The 25,326-nt window shown below is 48.3% G+C and overlaps 1 protein-coding gene and 1 long non-coding RNA gene across 26 annotated transcripts in view; one reads left to right on the top strand and one right to left on the bottom strand.

Moving 5' to 3' along the window:
* The window catches only part of EHMT1 (euchromatic histone lysine methyltransferase 1), a 138,101-nt gene that overhangs the window by 19,345 nt on the left and 93,430 nt on the right, over nucleotides 1-25,326 (bottom strand). For all 25 annotated transcript variants that reach the window (XM_083597175.1, XM_083597166.1, XM_083597170.1 and 22 more), the window contains 11 exons: nucleotides 24,420-24,551; nucleotides 20,898-21,043; nucleotides 17,436-17,579; nucleotides 15,314-15,540; nucleotides 13,103-13,270; nucleotides 12,499-12,581; nucleotides 11,244-11,350; nucleotides 9,956-10,078; nucleotides 5,996-6,097; nucleotides 5,178-5,282; nucleotides 2,935-3,089 (listed from right to left, as the gene is read on the bottom strand). In XM_083597175.1, coding sequence (XP_083453301.1) covers nucleotides 2,935-3,089; nucleotides 5,178-5,282; nucleotides 5,996-6,097; nucleotides 9,956-10,078; nucleotides 11,244-11,350; nucleotides 12,499-12,581; nucleotides 13,103-13,270; nucleotides 15,314-15,540; nucleotides 17,436-17,579; nucleotides 20,898-21,043; nucleotides 24,420-24,551 — 1,492 coding nt within the window. The remainder of the gene's footprint in view (nucleotides 1-2,934; nucleotides 3,090-5,177; nucleotides 5,283-5,995; nucleotides 6,098-9,955; nucleotides 10,079-11,243; nucleotides 11,351-12,498; nucleotides 12,582-13,102; nucleotides 13,271-15,313; nucleotides 15,541-17,435; nucleotides 17,580-20,897; nucleotides 21,044-24,419; nucleotides 24,552-25,326) is intronic.
* On the top strand, nucleotides 6,195-9,934 carry LOC310754936. The gene is made up of 3 exons (XR_014544082.1): nucleotides 6,195-7,248; nucleotides 7,295-9,328; nucleotides 9,400-9,934. It is a non-coding gene; the product is annotated as an uncharacterized lncRNA (long non-coding RNA).

Genomic DNA, 25,326 nt, shown 5'->3' with positions numbered 1-25,326 from the left:
TTTGTTGGAAGCCGCCCAGAGTGGCTGGGGCAACCCAGTCAGATGGATGGGGTACAAATAAAATTAACATCAACGTCATCATCACCACCACTATAGCTCAGTGGTTAGAGCATCTACTTTGCACACAGAAAGTCCCAGTTTCAATCTTTGGCCTCTCCTGGTAGGGCTGGGGTGGTCTCCCTGTCTGAAAGCCTGGAGAGCTGTCAGCTTAGTTAATGCCAAGCTAGATGAATCAATGGTCTGACTCAGTAGAAGGCAGCTTAAAAATGGAATGACGCAGAAAGCGTTCCAGCAGTCAGACAGAGAGGCCTGGAGTGAGGTCCCTCTACTCTGAATTGTGCAGTCAGAAGGAATCACCACTGAATTCAATGGAGCATATACCCAGATACTCTTCACAGGATTGTGCAGAATTGCTGTATATTATACACAATGAAGCCTATCAATGTATCTAATGGATCAATACAGCTGCCTGCCTAACTCTCCTTGGGTGGCTAGAGGAGTAGTCATCAAGAGGCACTGGACTTCAAAATGTGCACCACCTTTCCCCAACCTGGTGCTCTCTAAGTGCTGCTCGACTGCAGCTCCCATCAGAGCCAGTAGCCAGGAATGATGGGAGAGGGGTTGCATTCCGACATCTGGAAGACACCAGATTGGGGGAGGCTGCACTAAGCCCTTGAACCTGGGGGACCTTCTTCTGCATCCCAAGCATGTGTTCCACCACTGTGCTCCAGCCATTTCCCTTCACACAGCTGAAGTGGACCTGTCTAAGAGGAAGCCCTTTCCATGTTTTAGGTGGCCAACTGCTCTATCACAGGGGAGGCTCTCTGAATGTTATTGGACGCCTGACTCCCATGAACCACAGTCAGCATGGCCTATGGGCAGAGGTTCTCAACCCTTTTGAGTCCATGGCTCCCTTGACCAACTACATTCTTTCTATTGCTCCCCTGTGAAGAAACACACTCACGCCTCAGGAGCACAGTTATGTTGCCCCTTGCCTGCAGAGCTGGCAGCCTCCTGCCTCTTTCCCTTGTAGCTTTGCCTCTTCTCCTCTCCCCTTCTTGGGAGTACTTGCAGCAGTGGTGGTGGTTGCTGCCACTACACCAGCAGCCCCTAATCTCTAAGGCACCCCCTTAGGCACCCCAAAGAGAGGCACTTCCTCACGCCACCTCACAGGGACCTGGGAAATGGATGCCCCTGATCAAAGGCAGCTGAATGTGAGGCCAGCAACTTACTCATCTCAGGAGGCAGCAATGGCACCATTCACTTGGGGAGCTTGCAGCCAGGGCCACTGCAATGAACAGCTGTGCGAGCTTCTGGGAGGCAGAGACACAAGGGGGCATCAGAGGAGGGAAGGAAGGGAGGAGGGATGGAGGCCGGTGCTGCCTGCAGCACACCTGACTATCATTCAAGGCACACCAGGGTGCTGAGGAGCACTGGTTGACAACCACTGCTCTATGGTTAGGATGGTGACAGCTGTAGTCCAACAGCATTTGGGGGCAGAGGGAGCATAGGCTCCCCATCCCTAAAGGCCCAGATAGTCTGACCTGATACATGAGCAATAACGCTGGCATCTGGAGGTCTGCCTGCTTGATAAACACTTAGGGGGCAACCTAAGGCTGCTTTGCCCTCCAGTGGCAGAAATCGCAGCATCACTGGTTGCAATTGTTTGCAGAATGGCAGTCAAATGTACTGCTCCAATGCCAGAGTTTTTTAACAAAAGGAAATAGCAAAGCACTGCTCTCTTCCTGACTTTTGGCATTTTTAAGAACGTATGAAGAGCCCTGCCAGATCAGTCCAGAGGTCCCTCTGGCCCTGCCTCTTGGTCTCACAGTGGCCAAACAGATGCCTCAATGGGAAGCCTGCAAGCAGGACCTGGGTGCAACAGAACTCTCCCCGCTTGCGATTCCCAGCAACTGGTATTCATGGGCATTCTGCGTCTGACAGTGAAAGCAGTATATATTACATAAATACCCTCGTTTCATGCTCAGATTCAAGTAGCTTGCCTGAGGCCATGCACTTGGCCTTTGAATGCACAATTCTCAGACCGAGATCTAATGTTTGAACGTCTGCCCTATGTGCAATCATTTAATAAAAAAGATTGACAACAAGCCCACAAGCAGGACCTGAGCGCAACAGTGGTTTCTCAACTTGCAATTCTCGGGTACACTGCCTCTGACGGTGGAGGGGAGAACGTGGCCATTGTGGCTGGCAGCCACTGACATGCTCCTCCTCTATGGATTTGTCTAACCCTCTTTCAAAGCCATCCAAACTGGTGGTAATCACTACCTATTGTGGAAGCGAATTCCAGTTATGTGCTGTGTCATCCCCCAACCCTTTTTAAAGCAACAATAAGCAAGAAATTTAAAGGAGTTTTGGTTTGGCCGTGAAAGAAATAGAGAAGTACAGTAGGCATGGCACGATAAAAGCTGTTTCTTCAATGCTCAGCTTTTCCAGGGTTGTGAGACTAAGAAAAACTTTTTAGTGTACAAAATTGTGCATTTGGGGAAAGCTTTTATACACCTCTATCATGTTCAGCTGCTCCTGCCAACCTAGCAGTTTGAAAGCACGTCAAAGTGCAAGTAGATAAATAGGTACCACTCCGGCGGGAAGGTAAACGGCGTTTCCATGCGCTGCTCTGGTTCGCCAGAAGCGGCTTAGTCATGCTGGCCACGTGACCCAGAAGCTGTACGCCGGCTCCTTCGGCCAATAAAGCGAGATGAGCGCCACAACCCCAGAGTCGGCCACGACTGGACCTAATGGTCAGGGGTCCCTTTACCTTTATCATGTTCAGCAGAGGCTGAGTGGAAGAAATGGGAAGGTACCACAAGGCATCACCTTTCCCCTTGCCCATCCATCCCGGGAGCCTCCCCCCCGCCCATGAGGAGGGCAATGAAGGGAGAGGGGGGGGACTCCTGGGGGGTGGGGCGTACTTACACCACACACTCGTAGCGGTTCTCTCGGGCCGCGATGTGCAGTGGGGAATCTCCGTGGATATTCACTGCGTGCAGGTCACACTTAGCAGCCAGCAAAATCTCCGCAATGTCGACGCACCCCGAAAAAGCAGCCCAGTGTAAACAAATGTTCTCCTCCTGGAAATTTGGCAGGGGGGAGGGGGGGAGAACAGAAAGTTTAGTGTGTTCATCCTTGGCACCAGGGAAGCGGGGGGACTACCCTGTCCTTAAGCTCTTGTTCCCTGCAGTACGTGGGCTGCCTTTTCTAGGCTGCTCAAGCTGTGCTTTCAGGCATGTGAGGCAGGGAGCTCCCAGCAACAGCCGCCTCCGAGTTCACTGAGGATGGTGGGGGAGGGGGAAGCTTGAAGCGAGGGCTGCCCTCCTTGCCTTATAAGGACAGATGAGTCATTTGTCTGCAGGTCACAGCATGATCTGGGTGAATCCATGGGGAGACGCTGCCACAGACACGAAGGTATTAGCAGAGGAACTGTGTGACCCAGACATGTAGGACACCCGTGGAAGTCTCGAAAAGACAAGTCCCCCAAGGGGGGCCAGCAGCTGGCAAATTTGTAGAGGGATGGAGCGAGGCAGCAGTGCCTCCACCATACTCAGTTAGAGGCTGCCTCTGGGCAACCCTTGATTGCTCCTGGCTGTAGAGTTTCCCTCCAGATCTGGAAAGATTTGAATACTGATTGGCCTGCTGCAGAAAAGGGGTTTTTTTTATCAATTGAGCCTGTGGATTTTTCTACTGTTGCTCAGCTCTGGAGAGCAGCCTGGAGCCCCTCCTGGGCTATTATTAAGGGCTCTACTAGGACAAATCTTTCACGGGGTGGGAGTGGAGGAACAGAAACAAGACCAAATCTCGTCTTCCCTATTCACATCACAGGCCAAAGCTGTTAGCAGCTGCCCTGGAGCGAGAGGGTGTTTTCCTTGAGGGCTCTGCTCCCCCATCGCAGTGAGACTCAGCAAATGAACCTCATCCTGCAGAGGTGTGCAATGGCAACAGAAGTGGTTGTGTCTGCTCTGTGCTGCCTCTGGCAGCCTGGTGTTCAAGGCGTAACCTTGTTGATACTGAAATACAGGCTTTCCAGACAAATGCTCTTGTGGACATGGGAGAAGTAGGACCTTGGCGATGACCAGGATCCCTGACACACTTGTGTCACCGCCAGCTTACTACCTGTCTGTTTGGCATTAGTCTAAAGAGAGACCTGTGCACAGACAAATGCATATGTATAGGTCATGGGTGAGGAACTTGAAGTCCAGGGGCCTTGTTGGACTCTGATCATGCCTCTTGCTTGTCTGCATGGAAGACAGAGAAGGAGTTTATGAGTTGTGTGGAATCTAGCCTCTTGTGCAAAGGGAAAATGTGCATTTGTCCCTCCACCTACTTTTGCATCTGGCCCCACTCACCACTAGTGTATATACTTCCAGGAATGCTGCCTAGAAGGAATGTGGACCTCTGGCCGAGATAAAAAAATCCCCACCCTTGAATCAGAGGCAAATGCCAACCCACTCACTGTTCCACCTGAAAGATTTGTGCAAACCTATAGCCCTTGCTGGGGAGTAAGCCTCGCCAAACATGGCAAAAGTTACTCATGAGTAAAAAGGCTCTGAGTTGCTCTTGTTATAATGCCCAACACTGCTCTTGAGCTGAAAAATGTTCCCCTCTTCCCTGAACCACAATCGCTGGGCCAATCCTGGTTCTCAATACAAGGAAGAGTGTTAATCGGGAAGGGTTTCCCAGCCTACAACTCCCAGCAGCCAGATTGACCAGCAGCCAGTGATGACGAGAACTATAGTCCAGCAACACGCAGAGCAGTATTCATGAATTCTGGGGCCCCAGGGGTTGCACTGCAACTTCCATAATCCCTCATCATTAGCTAAACTGGGTGGAGATTGAGGGAATGATAAACGCAACATCTGGGGACCCAACCCAAAGTTGAAGAGCACTGACCTAGAGGATCACAGGTTTCCCACCCTGGGTCTAAGGAGCAGCATTCTATACTGCATGCAAGGAATGGAGAATGTCCCTATTTAGAAAATGCATTTCCTCCTGAGGGCGGGGCAGGGGGCTCTTAAAGAGTATGGATGGGGAACCTGGAGCCCTCCAAATGTTGCTAGACTCCAACCCCCACCATCCCCAGCAACGATGGAAACTGCAGTCTGATCAGGCCTGACAATTTAAACTGCTACCAAATACTAAGCAGAGCAGAGCCCAAGACTTACATTGTCCCGGATGTTGATGTCTGACCCTTTGGCCAGCAGCAGCTTCACCAGCTCAACGTGTTTGTACTCAGTGGCCCATATCATTGGTGTCCAGCCTCCATCATCCTGGGAATGTAGGAAGAACCCAGCTTGATCAGACCCCAAGCTCCATCTGGTGGCAGCCCAGGTGTGGGGAACCTCAGGCCTGCAAACTTCAGGCTGTTGCACTAATCACTCCAAACAAGTGTGCTCCCGTACTGCATTAAGACAGTCCAGGAGTGGAGAATGTTGGCTATGCAGAACATCTCCAGGTTCTATTACTACTAATGGGCTGCAGTCCGCAGATATGTTGCACTTCCACCAGCAGCAGAATGTGGTGTTACCATACCTATCTTGCGTAGCTCCAGACCCCAGAGCAGGGAAGGGGAACCTCAGGTCCTGCCCCTTGGGACTCTCCCCCAGGCTACACCCTTCACCAGCCCTGCCTTGCAACCTCCTTGAGTGTTTTAGCCTGGCTGGAACACGTTCTTGAATTCTAATAGCGCCTCTTGCTCACCTGGTTGGAGGACAGAGAGGTTGTTTGTGTAGAAACTAGTCTACTGTGCTAAGGTAAAACCAACATTAGTAGCTCCACTCACTTTTGCCTCTGGCTCTGCCCACCAGTGGCACATGGCCCCTGGAAGGTTGCCCAGAAGGGAGTGTGGCCCTGAAGTTGAAAGGGTCCCCCATCCCAGTATATGGGAGTCTAGGGAGGGGGCATTTTTCTGAGTGTGCAAGTGTCTGCCACACATGGCTCATTGTCCTGATGCTTTGTAAGGACTACATGGGCAGCAACTTACCTGACAGTTGACATCCACCTGCTCGTTGCACAGGAGGTACTGCACCACGTCATAATGGCCCTTCTTGGCTGCCAGGTGCAAACAGGTGGAACCTTCCGCATCCTGAACAAGGACACACAAAAGCAGGAATATGTATCACTTCAAGTTACTGGTATGTTTTCAGTGTGGATTTCTGGAAGAAAGCACGCTGGAGACCCAATACGTTTGCAGTAGAAACCGCAGAGTTCTGTACTAAGTCAAGCCACTGGTCCATCTATTTCTGTATTGTCTACACTGACTAGCAGAAGCTCTCTAGGATTTCAGGCAGGGAACAGCCCCAGACCTACGTGGAGATGCCAGGGATTGAATCTGGGACCTTCTGGAGGCAAAGCAGATGCTCTACCACTGAGCTAGAGACCCATCCCAAAGAGAACATAGGAAGCTGCCCAATACAGTCCCAGGCCACTGGTGCATCAAGCTCAGTATTGTCAACACTGACTGGCAGCAGCCCTCCAGGATTTCAGACTCCGATTTCTCTACTGATGCCAGGGATTGAAACCCTCTTGCAATCAGGGGCAAAACTTAATTTTTTGCAAATTTATTCAGGGAGGGGTCTTAAAAATATGTTTTGGGGTGTGAGGAATTTTAATCTTTTATTTTGGTGATTGGACAACATTTAGCTGGTAAGTCTACGTTTGATGGAGGAACACACACTGCTTTCAGAAAACCGAAGAATTTTAATGTTATCTTCTGAGAATATCAGGTAATGCTTAATAATAATAATAATAATAACTGCAGGTACTTGGCAATCATTTTAAATTATTCCTATGCAATTTTACACATGTTTTACTTAGCAAGCAAAACTAAACTATATTAATTTAACTAAAATACATTTTGAACTCCCAGGTCATGTTACAACCTTTTAGCATCCCTCATTTCGGGAATCTGAAAGCTTAAAAATCTGACGCGCCCTATTCCTGAATGCAAAGTGGATGCTCCACCACTGGTCACACTTCATTTTTTGCCAGAGCAAATATAAATACTTGTTGGGCTGGAAACAGCAAGGAGGTGGGGCTGTTGACTGTAATGCCTTGGTAATCCCTTTGCTAAAGAAGTATTGCGGGACATCCTGCAGGAAAGGAGAAGAAACACAGGCAAGAGAATGAGCAGGAAAAGAGAAGAAACACAGGCAAGAAGTGCTACTGTGCACCAGTCTTTTAGTTTCTTTTCCTTTTTTTCTACTACAAAAGTAGTACAGTATATCAAGGAGAAAGGTTCTAGGCCAGTCTCCCCTTGCTGCACTGGTTTCCAAGGAGAAAGGTTCCAGGCCAGTCTCCCCTTGCTGCACTGGTTTAAGGGTATGGTGGTGAAGGTTCTTTAAGCAGAGGCTGGATGGTCATCTGTTGGGTATGCTGTAGATGCATCTCGCGTTGAGAAGAGGGTTGGAGTAGAGGACCTCTAAGGTCGCTTTCCAAATCAACGAGCCTAAGCTGGCACATCTAAAAATGTGATTTCCCCCACTTCTTAGCCTGAAGTGACACGAGACTATTCTACCACTTCAGTAGCACAGCTCCTCATGCCCACCTCATTCTGGCAGCACTGATCCACTGATTGCCAGGGAACTTAAACCCTATCCCTCAGAGGCTCACCTCCACCTGCAGGGCATGGCACACTGCCCCTGTCTGAAATCTATTATCTCTGGCTCTCCTACTAACTCCTGCTCATTAGCAATTAAAATCATATGGGCTGCTTTTTTGCAGGGCGTTTGTGTGTGTGTGTGTGTGTGTGTGTGAGAGAGAGAGAGAGAGAGAGAGAGAGAGAGAGAGAGAGATCAGGTCACCATTCAAGGATGATTAATAGGCTACAGGGATTGTACATGAATAAACCAGTCTAGATTCAGGTTTTGTTATATAGCAGGGGTGGGAAGATTTGCCAGCCAGATGGCCGTGCTCCTCTCTAGCCAACTTTCTAGTGGCCACATGCAAGAGGTGGACAGGGCCAGAAGTAAAAGTGGTGAGGGTAACAGATGTTGATTTCCCCCCACTTTCCTTGTTATCATATGGGTGAGCAAGAAAGCCTGGTGTCTGTGAGAGGCCCTCCCCTGCAGAGCACCCTGATTGGCTGGGTATATACGGGGCAAGAGCAGCACCTTGAATTTAGCCTGGTGGCTTACTGGCAGCCAGTGATCCCAAACCACAGTTTCCACCAGTCACAACTAGCATGGCCAATGGTCAGGGTTAATGGGCTCGTAGTTTAGTAATGGCTAGATGTTTCCCACTCAGAGGAAGAAGGAGGTCCTGCTAGCAGGTCTGCTGCCCTGTAAAGTTTGTGGGGCAACATTGCATGCGAGACATTTTCTTTAGTGGCCCCTATGGTGCAAAATGCCCTCCCATCCGAGGTTGTCTGGCCTCATTGCTGTATCCATTTTCATGTCCTGCCAGGGCAGACCTTTCTGCTCAGGCTGAGCTGGTGGAGGATGACATCAGGCTATCCTTCAGTAGCTAATTGACAGCCAGTGCAATTCTTGCAGCAGCAGAGTAACATGGTGGAATGTGCAGGTCTCTGTCCTTAGCATTTACCATGGCCCCAGGTGTATCCCACACACTAAATCTCAAAATCTTGAGGCTGGAGGGAATGGCTGCGAGCAGAAACTGGCCTGTTGTCATCCATGCTACAGCTTGCCACAAGCGAAAAGGAAGAAACAGCAAAGGGGAAAATGAGAGGTGTGTTTGATATGTTGTCCATGCTCTGGGACCTCTAGGTTAGATTACTGCAATGCATTATACGTGGGGCTGCCTCTGATGATGGTTTGGAAACTTCAGCTGGTACAGAATTCAGCGGCCTGGCTACTCACCAGGGCAAAATGGTTTCAGCCTATAAGGCCAATCCTGGCCCAACTGCACTGGCTACCAATTGGTTTCTGGGTCCAATTCAAATTGCTGGTTTTGACCTATAAAGCCTGAAATGGCTCAGGACTGCAAAACCGCAAGGCAAAACCCTCCCCAAATGAACTGATTCGGACCCTTCTTAGGACCCTCTATGCAAGGACTGAAGGGTAACAATACAAGAATGGACCTTCTCCGTGGTGGTTCCCCATCTGTGGAACGTTCTCCCCTGGGACGCTTGCTTGGCACCTTCTTTACATATCTTTAGGCACCAGGCGAAAACATTCTTCCTCTCCCTGGCCTTTGGCTAATTAAACAACCTATGGCCTTTCAAACCTTGTAGGGGGACAGCATATTGTTTTCTTTGCTATTATGTTATTTATTTTTGTGTTTTTATACTGTAAACCACCCTGTGATCCTTAGATGAAGGGTGGTATAGAAATTGAATTCGTTTCCTGCTTGGCAGGGGGTTGGACTCGATGGCCCTTGTGGTCTCTTCCAACTCTATGATTCTATGATTCTATGAATCAGCCAATACAGCCCCGGAACTGCTTTAAAATTCTCTGTCCTAGGACATTTTTTTAAAAAAAGATTGCAAACAACCTGCAATCTTGCAACAAATAGCTCATTGCAAATGAGGGCAGAACACCGCACCATGTCCTGGTTTGCACGTCACACTAAGCCAATTAGTGTCTCAGCACAAACACATGAGTGCGTGGACTCTCAGAAAGGAGATTGCATCTGCTTTCCTCCTCCCAGTCACTCTGCTGACAAAAGATAAGGTTCAGTTTAGCGCGTCATCGGAGCCAAGGATTGTGCTTTAGCTCTTCCAGACAGACCACAAGCTGCAAAGCATATGACAAACCTTGGTTATGGGTCGTGGTTAGTCTGGATAAATGTAAACCATGAACCCAGGTTTTGATGATGACATAGCAAAGTCACTGCTTAGCTCAGCAGCAAAACAACCTGAGCAGCAAAGTGTCCGCTCTCTCCTCTCAGAGCCTGCGTTTCCTGTGCATTTGCACTGAGTCATAATCTGACATGCCAATGAGACCATTGCCACCTTAGATATAAAAAATCCAGATGCCATCAGTACCCTGGGATCCACTAATGCTCCAGCCTTGATGAGGTATTTCACAGTCTCCAGGTGGTTATTCTCTGCTGCTTCCATAAGGGGGGTCCTCTGGTCCTGAGAGCAGGTGTCTATATTAGCGCCAGCCTGTGCCAAGACAGATACACACGGTAACAGTTACTGCAGAGAGTCACACAGCTGGGCTTATGGCTGATTAACAGCTTATCCTGTGTCACTAAGAAATATGCAGCTTCCTGTTCCCCTGAGCCTATGGCTTGGGCCACTGCGACCCGAAACCAGATAAGTTCATCAACGCAAAATGGAGCAAGTCACATTGTCATTCATCTAGTGCACTGGGGAGGCTAACCTGTGGCCTTCCATATTTGCAATTTGTGGAATTCTCTGCCTGGGGAGACTCGCCTGGAGCCTTTGTTACCTATTACAGTGGCACCTCCGGTTACATACGCTTTGGGTTACATATGCTTCAGGTTACAGACTCTGCTAACCCAGAAATAGTGCTTCAGGTTAAGCGCTTTGCTTCAGGATAAGAACAGAAATCGTGCTCCGGCGGCACAGCAGCAGCAGGAGGCCCCATTAGCTAAAGTGGTGCTTCAGGTTAAAAACAGTTTCAAGTTAAGTACAGACCTCCAGAACGAATTAAGTACTTAACCTGAGGTACCACTGTATCAGGCACCAGGCAAAAACATTCCTCTTTACCTTGGGCTGATTAAGCAATCTTTGACTTTTTATATTTGTCAGGGAGTGGGTGTGTTTGTTGTTGCTATGTTATACTTTTTGGGGGTTTATACTGTAAACTGCACTATAATATTTGGACAAACACACACACACACACACACACACACACACACACACGCACACACACACACAAAATCATGGCCTTATGGCCAGATGAGGATTTGAACCTGTATGTCTCAGGTCCTAGTCTGGCACTCTAACCTACACCACACAGGCTGAAAGGTTAATTAATTCTCTCTTTTAAAAGGGCAGCCAAAACACCCTGTGAAAACCTCAGAGGGGTCCTTAACATCCTATCAATTCACACTTAACTAAAGTCCCAGATCAGCATGACTCATCCCTAGCAGGATTTCGCAATACGTTCTTTCTAAACTAGAACAGGCTCAGCATCTGTTTAAGTGGAAGAATAGAAAACCCGAAACCACTGGTTGATTGGACAGGGACAGGGCTTCTGCAGTGGGAGTTGGCAGAGAGATGCACTGGCAGGAGCAGTGACAAGGAAACACACCCACCCTCTTGACACCCCCCACACCCCCCCCAAAAAACTGGGATAAACCTGGATCAGCATGTGGCAAACGTCCATGTGTCCTGACTCCGCTGCTGCATGGAGAGGAGTTCTCTTGTTCTGGTGTTCCATCTTGAAGTTCGGATCGATCCCGTCCACTACAAAACAAACACAGGCCCACAGTGTAAAGTCAAGGGGAACGGAGTCATAGTAGGGCTGTTTCTGATGGGGCACCTGGAGCAAGATTGTATCTGGAGGTGATTATCACGAAGCCTCCATAGGCAAACAGAATTGCTCCATTACACAGTTGGGATACCAAATAAGTCTCATGACCTACAGGAGACGGTCCTGATGACAGCAAAGACTTTTTCTCGCTCGGGATTCTGCCACGGTTGTGAGGCAGCATCCCACTAAAGGAACAGAGCACACCTGGGATCATCACACCTCAGCTTAATAAGCAGAGATATGAATTACTCTTTTGGCCACACACGCAAGTAAATCGACCACCAATCAACCTGGAAGCCTTCTACTGACTATATTTTATTTACTTGCTATTACATTTCTAGCCCACCTGTCCTCCAAGGAGCTCAAGGTGGCACAAAAACTTCTCCCCCTCCCTGTTTTATCTTCATAAGGACCCTGGGAAGTAGGTTAGACGACTGGTCCAAGAAGTTTCATGGCTGAGTGCGGAGATGAACCCTCATCTCCCAGGTACCAAGTCCAAAACTCTAACCACTACACCACTATGCTTTCTATGGTTACCCATGCTGTCCAAATTTGATAAGCTAAGGTTTGCAAGAAGACTAGCCTGTACCTTGAAGCTGGCTAAACATCCTGGCTTCTTCCAACACTGTTAACTTCAGGTTTCCCAGTTCAGGTGAAATGCAAACAAGCTACGGCTATGAAAAGTTTCAGTTCAGCCTTTTTGCTGCTGGTGCAACTACAGAGCTTGGGGTTCCCCAGAGCACAACCAGAACACTGGCCTGGCCTACCTGAACCCCACTTTTATTCTACACCCTGGTTGAGCCTTGCTCCACCACAAGGCAGAACAATATATCTGCTTATTTAGCCCTGATATAATTGCCCTGACATAACTGAATACTTTGGGAGGGGTTCAACTGAGGTTTCGTTCTATGAGCCTTCTGGTGAAGTCTTAGCACAAATACTCTCTTCGAAAGTGCAGTCCCTTCCTCTTCCAAGGCTGTAGCATCAATCAAGGCTACATTCTCAGCAGGAGCAAAACTCGCCTCTGCCATGTGATGGGAGTTATCCGTCAGTTAAGAAAAACATGGGGGGAATCACTTACCCAGCATGAGAAGAACCTTTTGCAGCTCCCCTTGCCTGGCAGAGAAGTACAGCTGCTTTGAGTGAAACCGTAATTTCTTGGGTCTGTCAAAAGGAAACAGTCATTACTAGTATGACTGAAGAGTTTTTAACATCTCCTCCTGCCCCCCACCCCAGCTTTTTAAAAAATCCTCACAACAACTCTATGAGCTAGGGATGCTGAGGAGACAGTGAGTGGCCCCAAGTAACCCAGTGAGCTCAGTGGTGGCCAAGTGGAGATTTGAACTCAGCTCCCCCATGTTATTGTCCACACCATTGTCCCCGGATACCATAGTCTTATACTGAATGGAACCATATAATCTGTTATATGGTTATATTATAATTTGTTATAATCTGAACAAAAAAGAGAGAGATTGTGCGATCTTTTGTACTTCGTGAAAATCTTTAATAAAAATTATTTTTAAAAGAAAAAAGAAAAGAACAGAAGAAGCCACACCAAAAGCCTTTCTCTGAGTTACTGCTGAATATGTCCTGGCTTCCAAGAGACTGACTGGGCCCACACCCAGGTAACATCCACAAAAACTACAAGGACAATTCCCATGGGCCGACAGCCAGACGATTCTTACTTTTCGGAATCTAGAGCGATCAAGGCGCTTTCCAAGGTTTCTTTCACTGGTCCCTGGGAGAGACAGGCTGGGGCAGGTTTGGGAAAGGCAGATGTCCCGGCCAAGTCAAATCCCTCAGCAGACGAAGTCTCAGACCGGACTTCTTCAGACAGCTGTGCTCCAGTCCCACTGTGACCAAAAAAAGAGGAAGGGTTAAGGGAGGGCCATAGCATTTGTTTTGCATGATGTGGGTAGCCCACATGTGCCCACCTGACTGCTTCGGTTGGTGGAACGGGCACAGCTACAGGTGCCGCATAACACCTGTTCCACATTTGTAAGCCCTTGATTGCTTAGTATGGCAGCTCTACACTTTGGAACTCCCTGTCTGTTGAGATCAAGCAGGTGCCTTCACTGTTCTCTTTCTGGCACCTGCTAAAAACATTCCTACTTATACAAGCCTACCCAGGTGGCTTAGAAAGCTCAGGTGATTTTATCTGTTTCAATACTTTAAACTTTGCATGTTCTAAAGCATAGTTGTGAGTTTTTCTTGGTTTTACTGTCTTGTCTTTTAAAAACCACTTTGAGATTTTTCAGAGCCAAGTGGTGTATAAATTTTATGAAATGAATGCATGAATGAATGCAAAGGGTCTCAGGGTCAATCCCAGGCAGCTCCACATGGGGCTGGGAAACACTCCCTGTCCAAAAACCCTAGAGCAGCGGTTCTCAACCTGTGGGTCTCCAGATGTTGTTGGACTACAACTCCCATCATCCCTGAGCTCTGGCCTGGCTAGCTAGGGGTGATGGGAGTTGTAGTTCAACAACATCTGGGGACCCACAGGTTGAGAAAAGCTGCCCTAGAGAGCCACTGCTAGTCAGTACACTGAGCTATGTGCACCAGTGGTTTGACTTAGAATAAGGCAGCTCCTTGTGTATTTTAAGGGAGCACAAAAGGCCGCCTTCCTGCATTGTGTGGAATGGACTTTCTGATAAGATGGTATCTGCAGAGGAATCTAACCTGAAGACAGCAGGAATCAATTCAATAAATATAAGGGGCAAGACAAGCATCTGCTTTGCATTCAGAAGGTCCCTCGCTCAGTCCCTGGTTCCATCCCTAGAAACCAGGAAGGCTGCTGCCAGTCAGTGTGGGCAATCCTGAGCTGGATGGACCAGTGATGACTCAGTATGAGGATGCTTTCTCTGTTAAATGCACACTTCACAAACCATTAATAACACTCTCGCATTTTGCATCAAGCAAGGGAAAAGATGTAGGCTTAAAGGCAAATAGTTCGCAAATACTCAGTAGCATCACACCATTGTTTTGTAACCGCTCCACCTAAAATCCTTCTCTCCATTCTCTCTTTTTAGCAGAAAGGCAGAGAAAATGGACAGTACAACCCTCACTGGATTGCTTCCCTTCAGGCTGCAGGTAGGAGAAGCAGCTTACCTAGATCCGTCCCTCCCTATTAAAAAATAATAACTCTCACAGCAGAAAGTTAACGTGTGAGGCAGAAGCACATAGGTCTTCTCCCTGTGACTTGCCAAGCTTGAGTTTATAATGTAGGGACAAAACATGCAACCCGCTTTCCTACAGGATGAAGTGGTGCATTCCAAGAGAGCCAAGTGCATAGCGCATCCTACGAGAGACTTAATGGCCAGAGAGAGGATGGCATTTGAGGTCACAGCTTTGCAAGTGGATTCTGTGGACGGCTGCCAGCTGTTGCAGCCTTGGCTGTGAGCAGCAAGGCAAGGCATACCAAACAGGGTAGCACTTCACAAAGCAGACCTGGGGTGAGGAACCTTCTCCACCCCAAAGGGCCACATTCATACGTGGGCAACCTTCCAGGGGCCATGTGCCAGTGGGGCCAGAGGCAAAATTGGTCGGGGCAAAAAGTGCACATTGTTAGCTTCGCACAGTCGGCTTGCTTCTATGCATCCTCATCATAAAAAAGACACACACAAAACCACTCCTCTCTGTCTTCCATTTGGACAGATCTCAAGTACACATTCCAGCAAGGGAAGAAACATTCAAGGAGGGTGTACAGTAGGGCTGGTGAGGACGTGTGTCGTGCAGCAGGTACCAGGGAACATTTTGCCCTGGACCTGAGACCCCCCTACCCCTCTCATTCTTGAAAGAGTGAAAATGAACAGAAAGGAACAACAGTGCTGAGTGTGGCTGGGGAGGTGGGCAGTGGGCCCCAACACATGCTCAGCACCGCCATCCTCTGGACTCACCTTCCAGTTGTCGTGTCTGCCCTCCCCTCAGAAGTCCCAGGTTTCTTCAGCTCGTAGCTCAGCGGAAGCGTGGAGGTTGTGTCCGCCTTTGCTATAGTCACTTCTTTGGCCTTCGAGGCCTCTTCCCCACAGTGTGGGCAGTAGCTTGTGCCTTTGACCCGGGAGGCACAATCCCTGTGGAACCGGTGGGAGATGCTGCTTTCTGGCTGGCACTCCATGAAAGTGCCCTGGTTAAAGGAAAGAGACACAATGAAAAGAAGGAATCTCCGTGAGTTACACATCTCCAAGTGGTGCTTCGCCTTTGGCTGAGGTTTTTCAACCTCTACCTTCTGGAGAGTATCGTCCTTTGATTGCAGTTTTTACAGAAGACCTTAAGAAGAGCCCTGCTGGATCAAACCAAAGGCTCACCTGGGTCCAGCATTCTGTTCTCTGCAAGCAAGACCCAAGTGCAACAGCACTCCTTACTTGGCCTCCCGAGCCATAGTGCCTGCAATAGCGGAGGTAGAATGTAAGAAGGGCCCAGCTGGATCAGGCCATAGACCCATCAAGTTCTGTTCCCACAGTGGCCAACAGGTCTACTTAGCACTGAGTTACTCCCTTCTGAGAGAGGGAGCTGCCTCGTAAGAGCAGGGATGGGGAACCTGGTGCCCTCCAGGTGTCGCTGGACTCCAACACCCATGGACCATAGTCAGCTTGACCAATAGTCAGGGATGGAAGGAGCCGGGGTCTCTTAACAATATACAGAGGGACACGTTCCCTATCCCTGCAACAGAGACAACTAGATGCCCTATTCCTTGTCATGAAGTGGTCAGTGCCACAAATCAAAGCCTCTATCCTACACAAAAGTTTTGGCTTTCATCCAAAGCTGATACACTGACATTTATTGGTGTGAGTAACACAGGCTCATTATTTTCGATGAATTGACAAGTATCACTGGATGCCACCCTTTGATTTCAATAGGGCAGGAAATGTCCTTCAGGCATTGCTGGGCTCCAACGAACTCCAACCATCCCCAGCCAACATGGCCAATTATCAGGGATGATGAGAGTGGTTGGCCCACAGCTTCCTGCATCTCTTACAGCAATGGGGAAAAATTCACCCTGAGCCAGAAAGAAATATTGTTTGGGCTGTAGGACTGCCAGATTGAAAGCTAGAAAAGAGTCATATGACACAACAGAGGCAGGGCTTCTAGTCAAATCTCCCTGTGGATGCAGGAAATCCAAAGATTTAGACCATCCCCAAACAGGTGGCTTCTCATGCTCTGCTTGTAGTTCTACAGTGAGCTGAGGGACAGCCCTCCATCACTCAAAGGTCAAGGATAGGTAAGGTCTAGACTTCCAGATGCTACTGGACTCCCAGCCAGCATGGTCAGTGGTCAGGGATGGCGAGAGCTGCAGTCCAGCAACAGGTTCTCCAAACCTGCATTAGTGTGTGCCCCTCCTGCCACCCCAACCCCACCACCACATTAAAGAATGCTGCAACCTCAGAATGCAACGATCTCCTACAACTAGGAGAGGTTTTGAACCTGTGTTTTAAGAAAACTTCCTCATACATAATATGAAATCCTGGAAAGTCACTGCCAGATCAGAAGCAGCATGTAGTAACCTCCAGATGTTGCTAAACTACAACTCCCATCAGTCCCAGTCAGCACAGGCAATGGTCAGTGACAATCGGAGTTGTAGTCCAACAGTATCTGTGATGCACCGTAATGGCTATCCCTGCTGTAGGCAATACTGAGCTAGACTGACTCTTGGTTTGACTGAGTCCTACATTCCTACAATAGAGTTTGCAAACCCATACCACAGAGAAGGGATGGGAAGCCTGTGACCTTCCACACACCATTGGATTTCAGCTCCCATCATGCCTGACCACTGGCCATGCTGGCTGCGGCTGGTGGAAGTGGTATTCCAGCAGAACCTGGAGGGTCACAGGCTCCCCACAACTGCCACATAGCTTTTTACCTTGCCTGCATTTCAATAATTCTTTTTGTCCTCTTTAAAGAATGCAACAAAAGTGGGGAGCAAAGTGCCCTTTCCTACAAAGGCCACTGTCATTCTTCTCCTGCCAGCCCAGCACAAACACCCCTGGCCCACCCACCCTCCGGCCCAAAAGAGAAACTTACCGCAGTGCAAAAGAAGCCACAACCTGGGCAGCACTGATGCTTCACCATCCTGCCTCTGTGGTCCTCACAAAGTACCAAGAACTGGACTTTGTTAGAAGGGCGCATCAGCTCATATTTCAGCACCTGGCTTGTGCAACGGCTTAGCTGGAGGAGGAAAAGACGTCATTCTTGGAGAGTGCACCAGAAAGAGGGGGGGACAAACTCTTCTTCTCTGCTATGCTGTGCTGTGCATTGAGAGTTCACACACTGAACTGACTGAACTGAAAGCCCCCATTTCAAAGACATGCACACCAAGCAGCTTAATACTTCATATCAGCACAAGAAATGTTCCACTTTACTCTCTTTGGCACATGGCTGTAGGACGAGGACTAAACACAGTTCCAGAATCACCAAAGGCAAGCCACGTGGGAGCAACGTCTTCTACTTCTTGCTCAGTCCAGTTTAAAGAAGAGGTGCATTGCACCAAGACTTACCAAAGCAGCACCTGCAGGAACAAGTGTGTCTGCCAGTACCTCCTTATGGCACCTGCAAAAGGCCTCACCATTTATCTCCCCCATTTGCTCTTTCTATTCAGTTCCTGTTCGCATTGGCCCTGCCTTTCCTGAACTGAACATCCTGTTAAACACACCCACATTTCACGGGGGGCCAAGTCTGGGCACACATCCTCCCTCCCATTCTAAACAAGGGAAAGGAGCAAAGAGCTTCTCTCTGTGAGTGAGTGCAGTGGTGACGGATGTAGCTGCCTTTTTCCTAATTGATGAGGGTGGATTTCGGGTGGGGTGGGATGGCTTCCATCATGTCACCTCTTACTCGCCTTTAATCCATCTTTAATCTTTACTCGCCTTCCATCATGTCACCTCTTACTCGCCTTTAATCAAAATTACAAAGTCCCTTTTCACTCCATTCCCTTGATCACTTTGGTTGCCCTTTCCTGAACATTTCCCAACTCTACAGTATCTTCTTTTGAGTTGAGGCGATCAGGACTGTACACTGCACATCACTTCATTTCTCTACATTTGATGTCTGGCACCTGAACAGGTGAGCTCAAATTCAAAACAGTCTGTTATAGCCTAATCGCTCATGCAAGTCATCACTTGATGTCAGGAACACAGGAAACTTATGTAGACTCAAGACTATGCTGGCCAGTAACTGCTCTCCAGGGTTTCAGACAGGAATCTCATAGTCCTACCTGGAGATGCCTGGAACATAGGATGTTTCCTCATACAGAGCCAAAGCATTCACTCATCTACTGCCTACAGCAGCTCTTCAGGGTTCTAGGCAGGGGTCTCATACCTGGGATCCCATACCTGGGATCAGACCCTGTAGGCAAAGCAGATGCTCTACCACTGAATCACAGCCCTTCCCTTAAGAGCAGTTTTCTCTTGTACCTGTTGCAGTCATCAAGTGATGACTGTGCACACATGAACCAGCCCTAGCACTTCCTTCCTGAACATTAATATGCCTGAAATTGTACAAGAAGGGCACCTGCACTTGGGCTTCCAAAAACCCTCTGTGTTTTCCTGTCCACTCTGTTTGAACATAACGTGCCCCCTGGAAACACCCTATTTTAAGGTGGGAAGTTATGGCTAATAAAATATTGGGGGGGGGAGGAGGAAAAGATGTAACTAGCATTCCTAAGAACGTAATAATCCTTTATTCTTCACTCCTCCTAAGTATACAAAAGCCATTAGAATCTGGACTTCATCCATCAGGGATTAGAACTGGAACTCTTTAAGGCTGTTAAGAAGAGAAAGATCCATGTAGCCCAGTGTCCTGTTTTTACAATGGAAAACTGGATGCCTATAGGAAGCCCCCCAAAAGGACCTCAGAACAACAACACTCTCTCCCTAGCAACTGGCATTCAGAGGCACCCTCTCTCTAGCAGTAGAGGTAGAACACAGCCACCCTTCTTCCCAAACACGGATGCCATCAATCTGAGAAAGCATCCAGCCTGACTCTTTGGCCCTGTTTATCAGTCCTGAGGAGATGCCATCCAAGCCGTAGTAGCAGGAGAAGAATCTGCCAGTTATCTCCTGACTACAGGCACTCATTAGATCTTGGCTCCCCCAGCGGTGGCTAATTGAGAAGCTACGGGGTGGCGGCTGCTGGCATGCAGTCTGCAACAGCATCAGAGAACTTTACTGGGCTACAGAACAGCCAGTGGCAGCGGACTAAATGGAGGGAGCTCATCAGAGACAGCACTAGAAAGGGAAAGAATGGGGAGGGGAGGTAGGAAACACAAGCATAGGACATATGCAAGATCTGGGGGTTGGGGAGACAATCCCTGTGCAAACCACAATTATTCCACTTTGTGAAAAGTGTAAGATATTGACGTACTTCATGGGCTGCACAATTCAGAAGAAACCAAGGCATCCACATTCCACCCCAACTTAAATTGTTGTGCTTTGGTTATGCACCCATGCACAAAACATGGGAGGCATCATCATCATCATCATCATCATCATCATCATTATTATTTGGCAAAACAAAACAGCAAATTCCAGCAAAGAGGCGTGTCTCATGCTCTTAAGAGTGAGCTAAAGCATTAGCTACCTCTGTGCAGGAAGTTTCTGTTCTCAACACGCTAGTAAGGTCAATGACTCGGGGGAGGTCAGTGGAAGACCAACGCTTTGTATGCAAAAGGTCCCGGGTTCAATCTGACATCTCCAGGTAGGCCTGGGAATGATTCCCTGCCTGAACCCCGGAAAGCAACTGGTAGTCAGTGTAGACCAGGCATAGGCAAACTCGGCCCTCCAGATGTTCTGGGACTACAACTCCCATCATCCCTAGCTAACAGGACCAATGGTCAGGGATGATGGGAGCTGTAGTCCCAAAACATCTGGAGGGCCAAGTTTGCCTATGCCTGGTGTAGACAATACTCAGCTAAATGGATCAATGATCTGGTCATATAAGGCAGATTTCTCTGTCCCTGTGTAATACCTGCACTGCTGGAGGTGCCTCTGAATAGTTTACTGGGGACTGCAGGTGGGGAGAGTGCTGTTGCACTCAGGTCCTGCTTGCAAAGCTTTCCATCTGGTTGGCCAGAACAGGATACTGGACTAGAAAGCACTTTGGCCAGTTCTGGCAGGGCTTATCTTTGGATATTACGGACTGCTTCCATCCCCCAATAATAGCTACCTCTCTTCCACATCCTATGCCAAACCCCACTCACTGGAACCAGACTTCAATGCCCTCTCTGCCTGGGATCCCACCCACCCTGGTCCTTGCGGATGAGCTGCACACTTCAGAACCTGAGCAAGGAAGAAGCCCCATGTGTGGACTGTTTTCAAGTCTGTGTGTAGCAAGCACTAGTTATTTTGAGGAAGGGGAGGAGATTAGCATGTGCCTTTGTAGGACATGCCAACCAAGTCCCTTGCCAAGCAGAGATGACACTCCAATGGAGGGTGCCATGTGCCAACTACAACGATCAACAGAAAAAGAGAGAAAGAAGGGTGACGCTACCTCCTTGTCCACACTCTCGGTTGCCATGCACTGGTTATTGGCTAGTGTGGTGATCTCCCGGCTTTTGGGAGTTTCCATTCGACAGCTACAGAGAGGCGCTTCCTGAAGGCTGTCTGATTCCATTGCTTCAGGGCCATTGGAAAGACCTGCAGGAAAAAATAACACACACAAAGAGTAAGTAAACCACCCAACTCTCCTGCAATCCACATAAGGAGACTGAGAAGGGAGGGAAACCTCAGCACAATGGTAACACAGGCTGTAAACAGTCACTAGCTGGCAACTTCATTTTTATTTTATTCTTTGGTCAAGGCCAGGCTTCCTCAAACTCGGCCCTCCAGATGTTTTGGGACTACAATTCCCATCATCCCTGACCACTGGTCCTGCTAGCTAGGGATCATGGGAGTTGTAGGCCAAAAACATCTGGAGGGCTGAGGTTGAGGAAGCCTGGTCAAGGCTGTGTAAGAATGTCTGACATTCTGAAGGCCCCATATAGGCAAGACACCCCAAGCGTTTTACAATTCTTTCAGCCTGCATCTTCACATAGGCAGGCTGGCAGTCCTTCCCAGACCTACAGGATGGAAAGGATATACAAAACTAAGTGAAGGAAGAGAAGGGGACAGTGCAGTGCAAATGCACCACGCAGAGACAATCTGGAGCTTTTGTTGGTGAACCAGCACACCACCAACCTTCTTGTCATCTCTCCCTTGTGATAAGCAACAGTGGCCCACCTGTGGAGAGCCTAGCACAGCAGCTCTGACCTACACAGATGTATGGGTGTACATAATCTGCCTCCCTCAGTGTGGATTCACACTCACTTCTTTTGGATTAGGTGTATAAGCTCCCTAAGGGGGGTGGGAATCAAGTTTGGGTAGGACCCAAACAAATGGCATCATGCTACAGAAAGGGGATTGTGACTAAAGATCAGAAAGAACTTTCTGATGGCAAGAGCTGTTCAACAGTGGAATGGATTCCCTCAGAAGGTGGTGGACTCTCCTTCCTTTGATTGAGGCTTTTAAGCAGAGATCAGATGGCCATCTGTCATGTATGCATTAGTTGATATTCTGGCACTGCAGGGGGCTGGACTAGATGACCCTTGGGATCCCCTCCAATACCACAATTCTATGGTTCCACTTAAGTCTCTACAGTCTTCCAAACTCTAGCCTATTTCAATCAAAGTCGGGATACCTGAAGCAACCCAGGGGGGAAAGCTATTCTCCTTCACTATTCACCACTGAACTGAATTTCCTGCAAGACGCAGTGATGGCCACCTGCTTCGACAGCTTAAAAGGGAAGCTGGAAAAACACATGAAGCATAAGGCTTGTCAAGGGCCTTGACAATCATGATACCTGCATGCTACACTCATTATCATAGGCAGTATGCCCCTGCATACCAGTTGTTAAGGGAGCAAAAACCAGGTCCTGCTTGCTGGCTTTGAAGTTGCCTTATATTATGCAGTGGCCTTATAACAAGACAGAACCATTGGTGCATATAGCTCAGTCTATACTGATTGACAGCACATCTCCAGGGTTTCAGACAACCAATGTTCCCAGTGCTGAGGATGCTGGGGATTCGACCTGGGCCTTCCTGCATGCAAAGCAGATGAGCTATGATTCACTGAGCTACAGCCTTCCCTGCAGGCAACACACCTACACTACAAAAATAGGCCTGGTGACTCAGTCTCATGCTCTGCAGAATGCCTAGACCCATGCGGAGTTTCCAGTGCCAGCATGAGATAACTCAGGTCCTGCTTATGGGTTTCCCAGAGACATCAGGTTGGCCAGTGAGACAACAGGATGCTGGCCCTTTGGCACGCTCCAGCAAGACTACTTTTTACATTCTTATACAGCCTTTCTTTCCCCTTTTATTTTATTTTGGGTTTTTTTCTAATCCGAACAATGCTCAAAACTAGATTTGTTTTTGAGGACTCTTTATGTTTGCAATTGGATGATACAGAGGCCATTAAAAAATGAATTGTTAAACCGGTCCATCATTTCCTGGATCAGGTTTTCAACAGCTGCCACTTGAAATCAATGCACTGGTCGCAGTGTTGGTGCAATCACCCCTCTTGAAATCAATGTTATTTGTCTCATCAAGCTCCTCTCCAGAGGTAACAACTGCAGGAAGGAGGAGGAGGGAGGAGAGGAGAGGGCAGATTTTTCTGAATCGCTTTTCTTAAGCATAAAAGCATTGTGGAGCATGCATCGTTAAGAGTCTGCTCAGCCTACTGCAGCCTAACTGGGTGAACAGGTTACAAACAAGCATCATCATCAACAAAAGAACATGGGAAACATAAGGGTGAAGGTCCAAATGGAATTCTGAACCCATCCATAAGTTCTTATGAATGTAGGAAGCTGCCTTATAAACAAGTCAGACTCCTGGGTCCACCTCTTGTTTACACTGACTGGCAGCCGCTCTCCAGGATTTCAGACAGGGTTCTCTCCCTGTCCAACCTGGAGGTACTGGGGATTGAACTGGGAACCTTCTTGCATGGTCTGCACTGTCATTGTACTTCTCCAAACAAATCCTGCAAGATTGACCTTTTGTCCATCTTGTTTTTGTCTACACTGACTGACAGCAGCTCACCAGGAATTCAGATGGGCTGCTTCCTAGCCCTGCCGGGAACTGAATCCAGGACCTTTAGCATGCAAAACAGGTGCTCTACTGCGGCACTGCGGCCTTTTTGTGAGACACAAGCAAGTGCATTCCTATCTACTGGAGCTGTGAACTTGTAATTTGAGCCTGTTGACCCAGGTCCTGCCCTCTGGAACATAGGAAACTGCTTCCTGCAGAGTCAGCCCACTGGTCCAGAAGCAGGTGCTGCATCACAGAGCCACGGACCTTCTTAAATGCAAAAGGGGGCACACAGCCAATACTATGCGGGAATGGCACAGCTCCTGCCCAGATGAAAAGGCTGGATTGCCAGACTGCCTTGAGCAGTGGCTCAGTGACGCCCCAGCCAGACTGCCAGGAATCTCCCATCTGCTCTACAAAGCGGTCCTCTGGCATGTGTCAGCTGTGTGCCGCCTTCTACTTCTCTGAAGGAGCCCTTCTGGAATTTTGTCACATGCCTCTTGCCTGAGAACAGGGAGCAGCACTGGAGGAAACCGGAAGGGGAGAACAACTCTTTTTCTTTTCTTGGCAAGGGGAAAATAAAAAGCAAAAAAACCAAAGACATGACCAAGGGGACAAAGCCACAGGGATTAGTCAAATTGTCTTAGATCACAACTGCACCCAGAAGTGTTCTAAAGCCGTAACACTCCCCAGGATATTCCCATCAGCGTTATTTCCTGCAATATCCACACAAATACACACACACACTGCTGGGTCAAAGGTGATCTACTAGCTGCTCTCCTTTGCTCTAGTCTCACTCTCCATTTGATCCATTGATATGCCTTTTTGGCCTCTTCTCATTCTCAATATTGGCAGCCACCAGGGGGCATCATCTTAATACAGAGAAATGAAATCCAAGGAAACAAAGAACCAAAATGGTACATGGCCATATTTAGAACGCTGACACTCACCTTCTGATTGCGAAGATAGAATTCCCTTCACTCGGAGATCCAAGGAATCCAGAGAGACTTCCATGTACTCCATGTTATTCTCCACCCCAGTTCCTTCTCCACTGTCTAAGGAAGACTTGTAGGCTTCCGAACCTGGGTTTAAAATATACACATATTTATATAGCAAAGAAAAGAACTATGCATGTATGTGTGTGTCTCTCTCCCTCTCTCTCTTAAAGGCCACATTCATCTCTAGCAGACTGTATGCAGGCTACAGGCTGATGGATCTCTAGCAAATACAGATGCTAATAGAATAATTAAAATGCAACAACTGGGCCAATTGATCTTTTCAGCCCTTCTTCCTACTCTCTCTGCCTGAATAAGGCAGATTTCACCCCACCCTTGCACTGCTTTTTGGGAGAGGAAAAAAAAGGTGCCAGCTACCAGGAAGAGAGGTCCTCCCTTTCAGACACATCTGTCTGCTGCTGCACTGCATTAGCAGCAGAAACGTGGATGAGAAAGAGGAAGGGAGAAGGACCTGGGCTTGCCTTGACTCACCCTACACACCCTGATGCAAAAGGACTTTAGATCTCAGCAATGCTTAAAAAGAGACCCAATGGTGTAGAAAACAAGATGAAGGGGACAGGAGACATCTGGCTCAAGGCAAAAAAAAAAAAGGAGTGTTCAGAGCCAATTGTACAGCTTCTCAATGAGCAAAGCAGGGTTTGCTAATGAAAACAAATGTGAGAACCTCTAGCAGGGATTTAGTTCATGCCTCTTTTTCCTATTCCAAGAGACAAGTGCACACACACACACACACACTCCCCTCCTCACCCCAAAATATTTTGCCCTCCTCCCTCCAACAAAGCACAATGCCAGCCTAGTGAGTCAGGAGATCTAGAGCCAGACATTAACCCTGCATGGTTTT

This window comes from Podarcis filfolensis (assembly GCF_964270895.1).
Source record: "Podarcis filfolensis genome assembly, chromosome: Z".
Lineage (NCBI taxonomy): Eukaryota > Metazoa > Chordata > Lepidosauria > Squamata > Lacertidae > Podarcis > Podarcis filfolensis.
The sequence above is the reverse complement of the archived record's forward strand: the minus strand, read 5'-3'. Positions and strand labels throughout refer to the sequence as shown.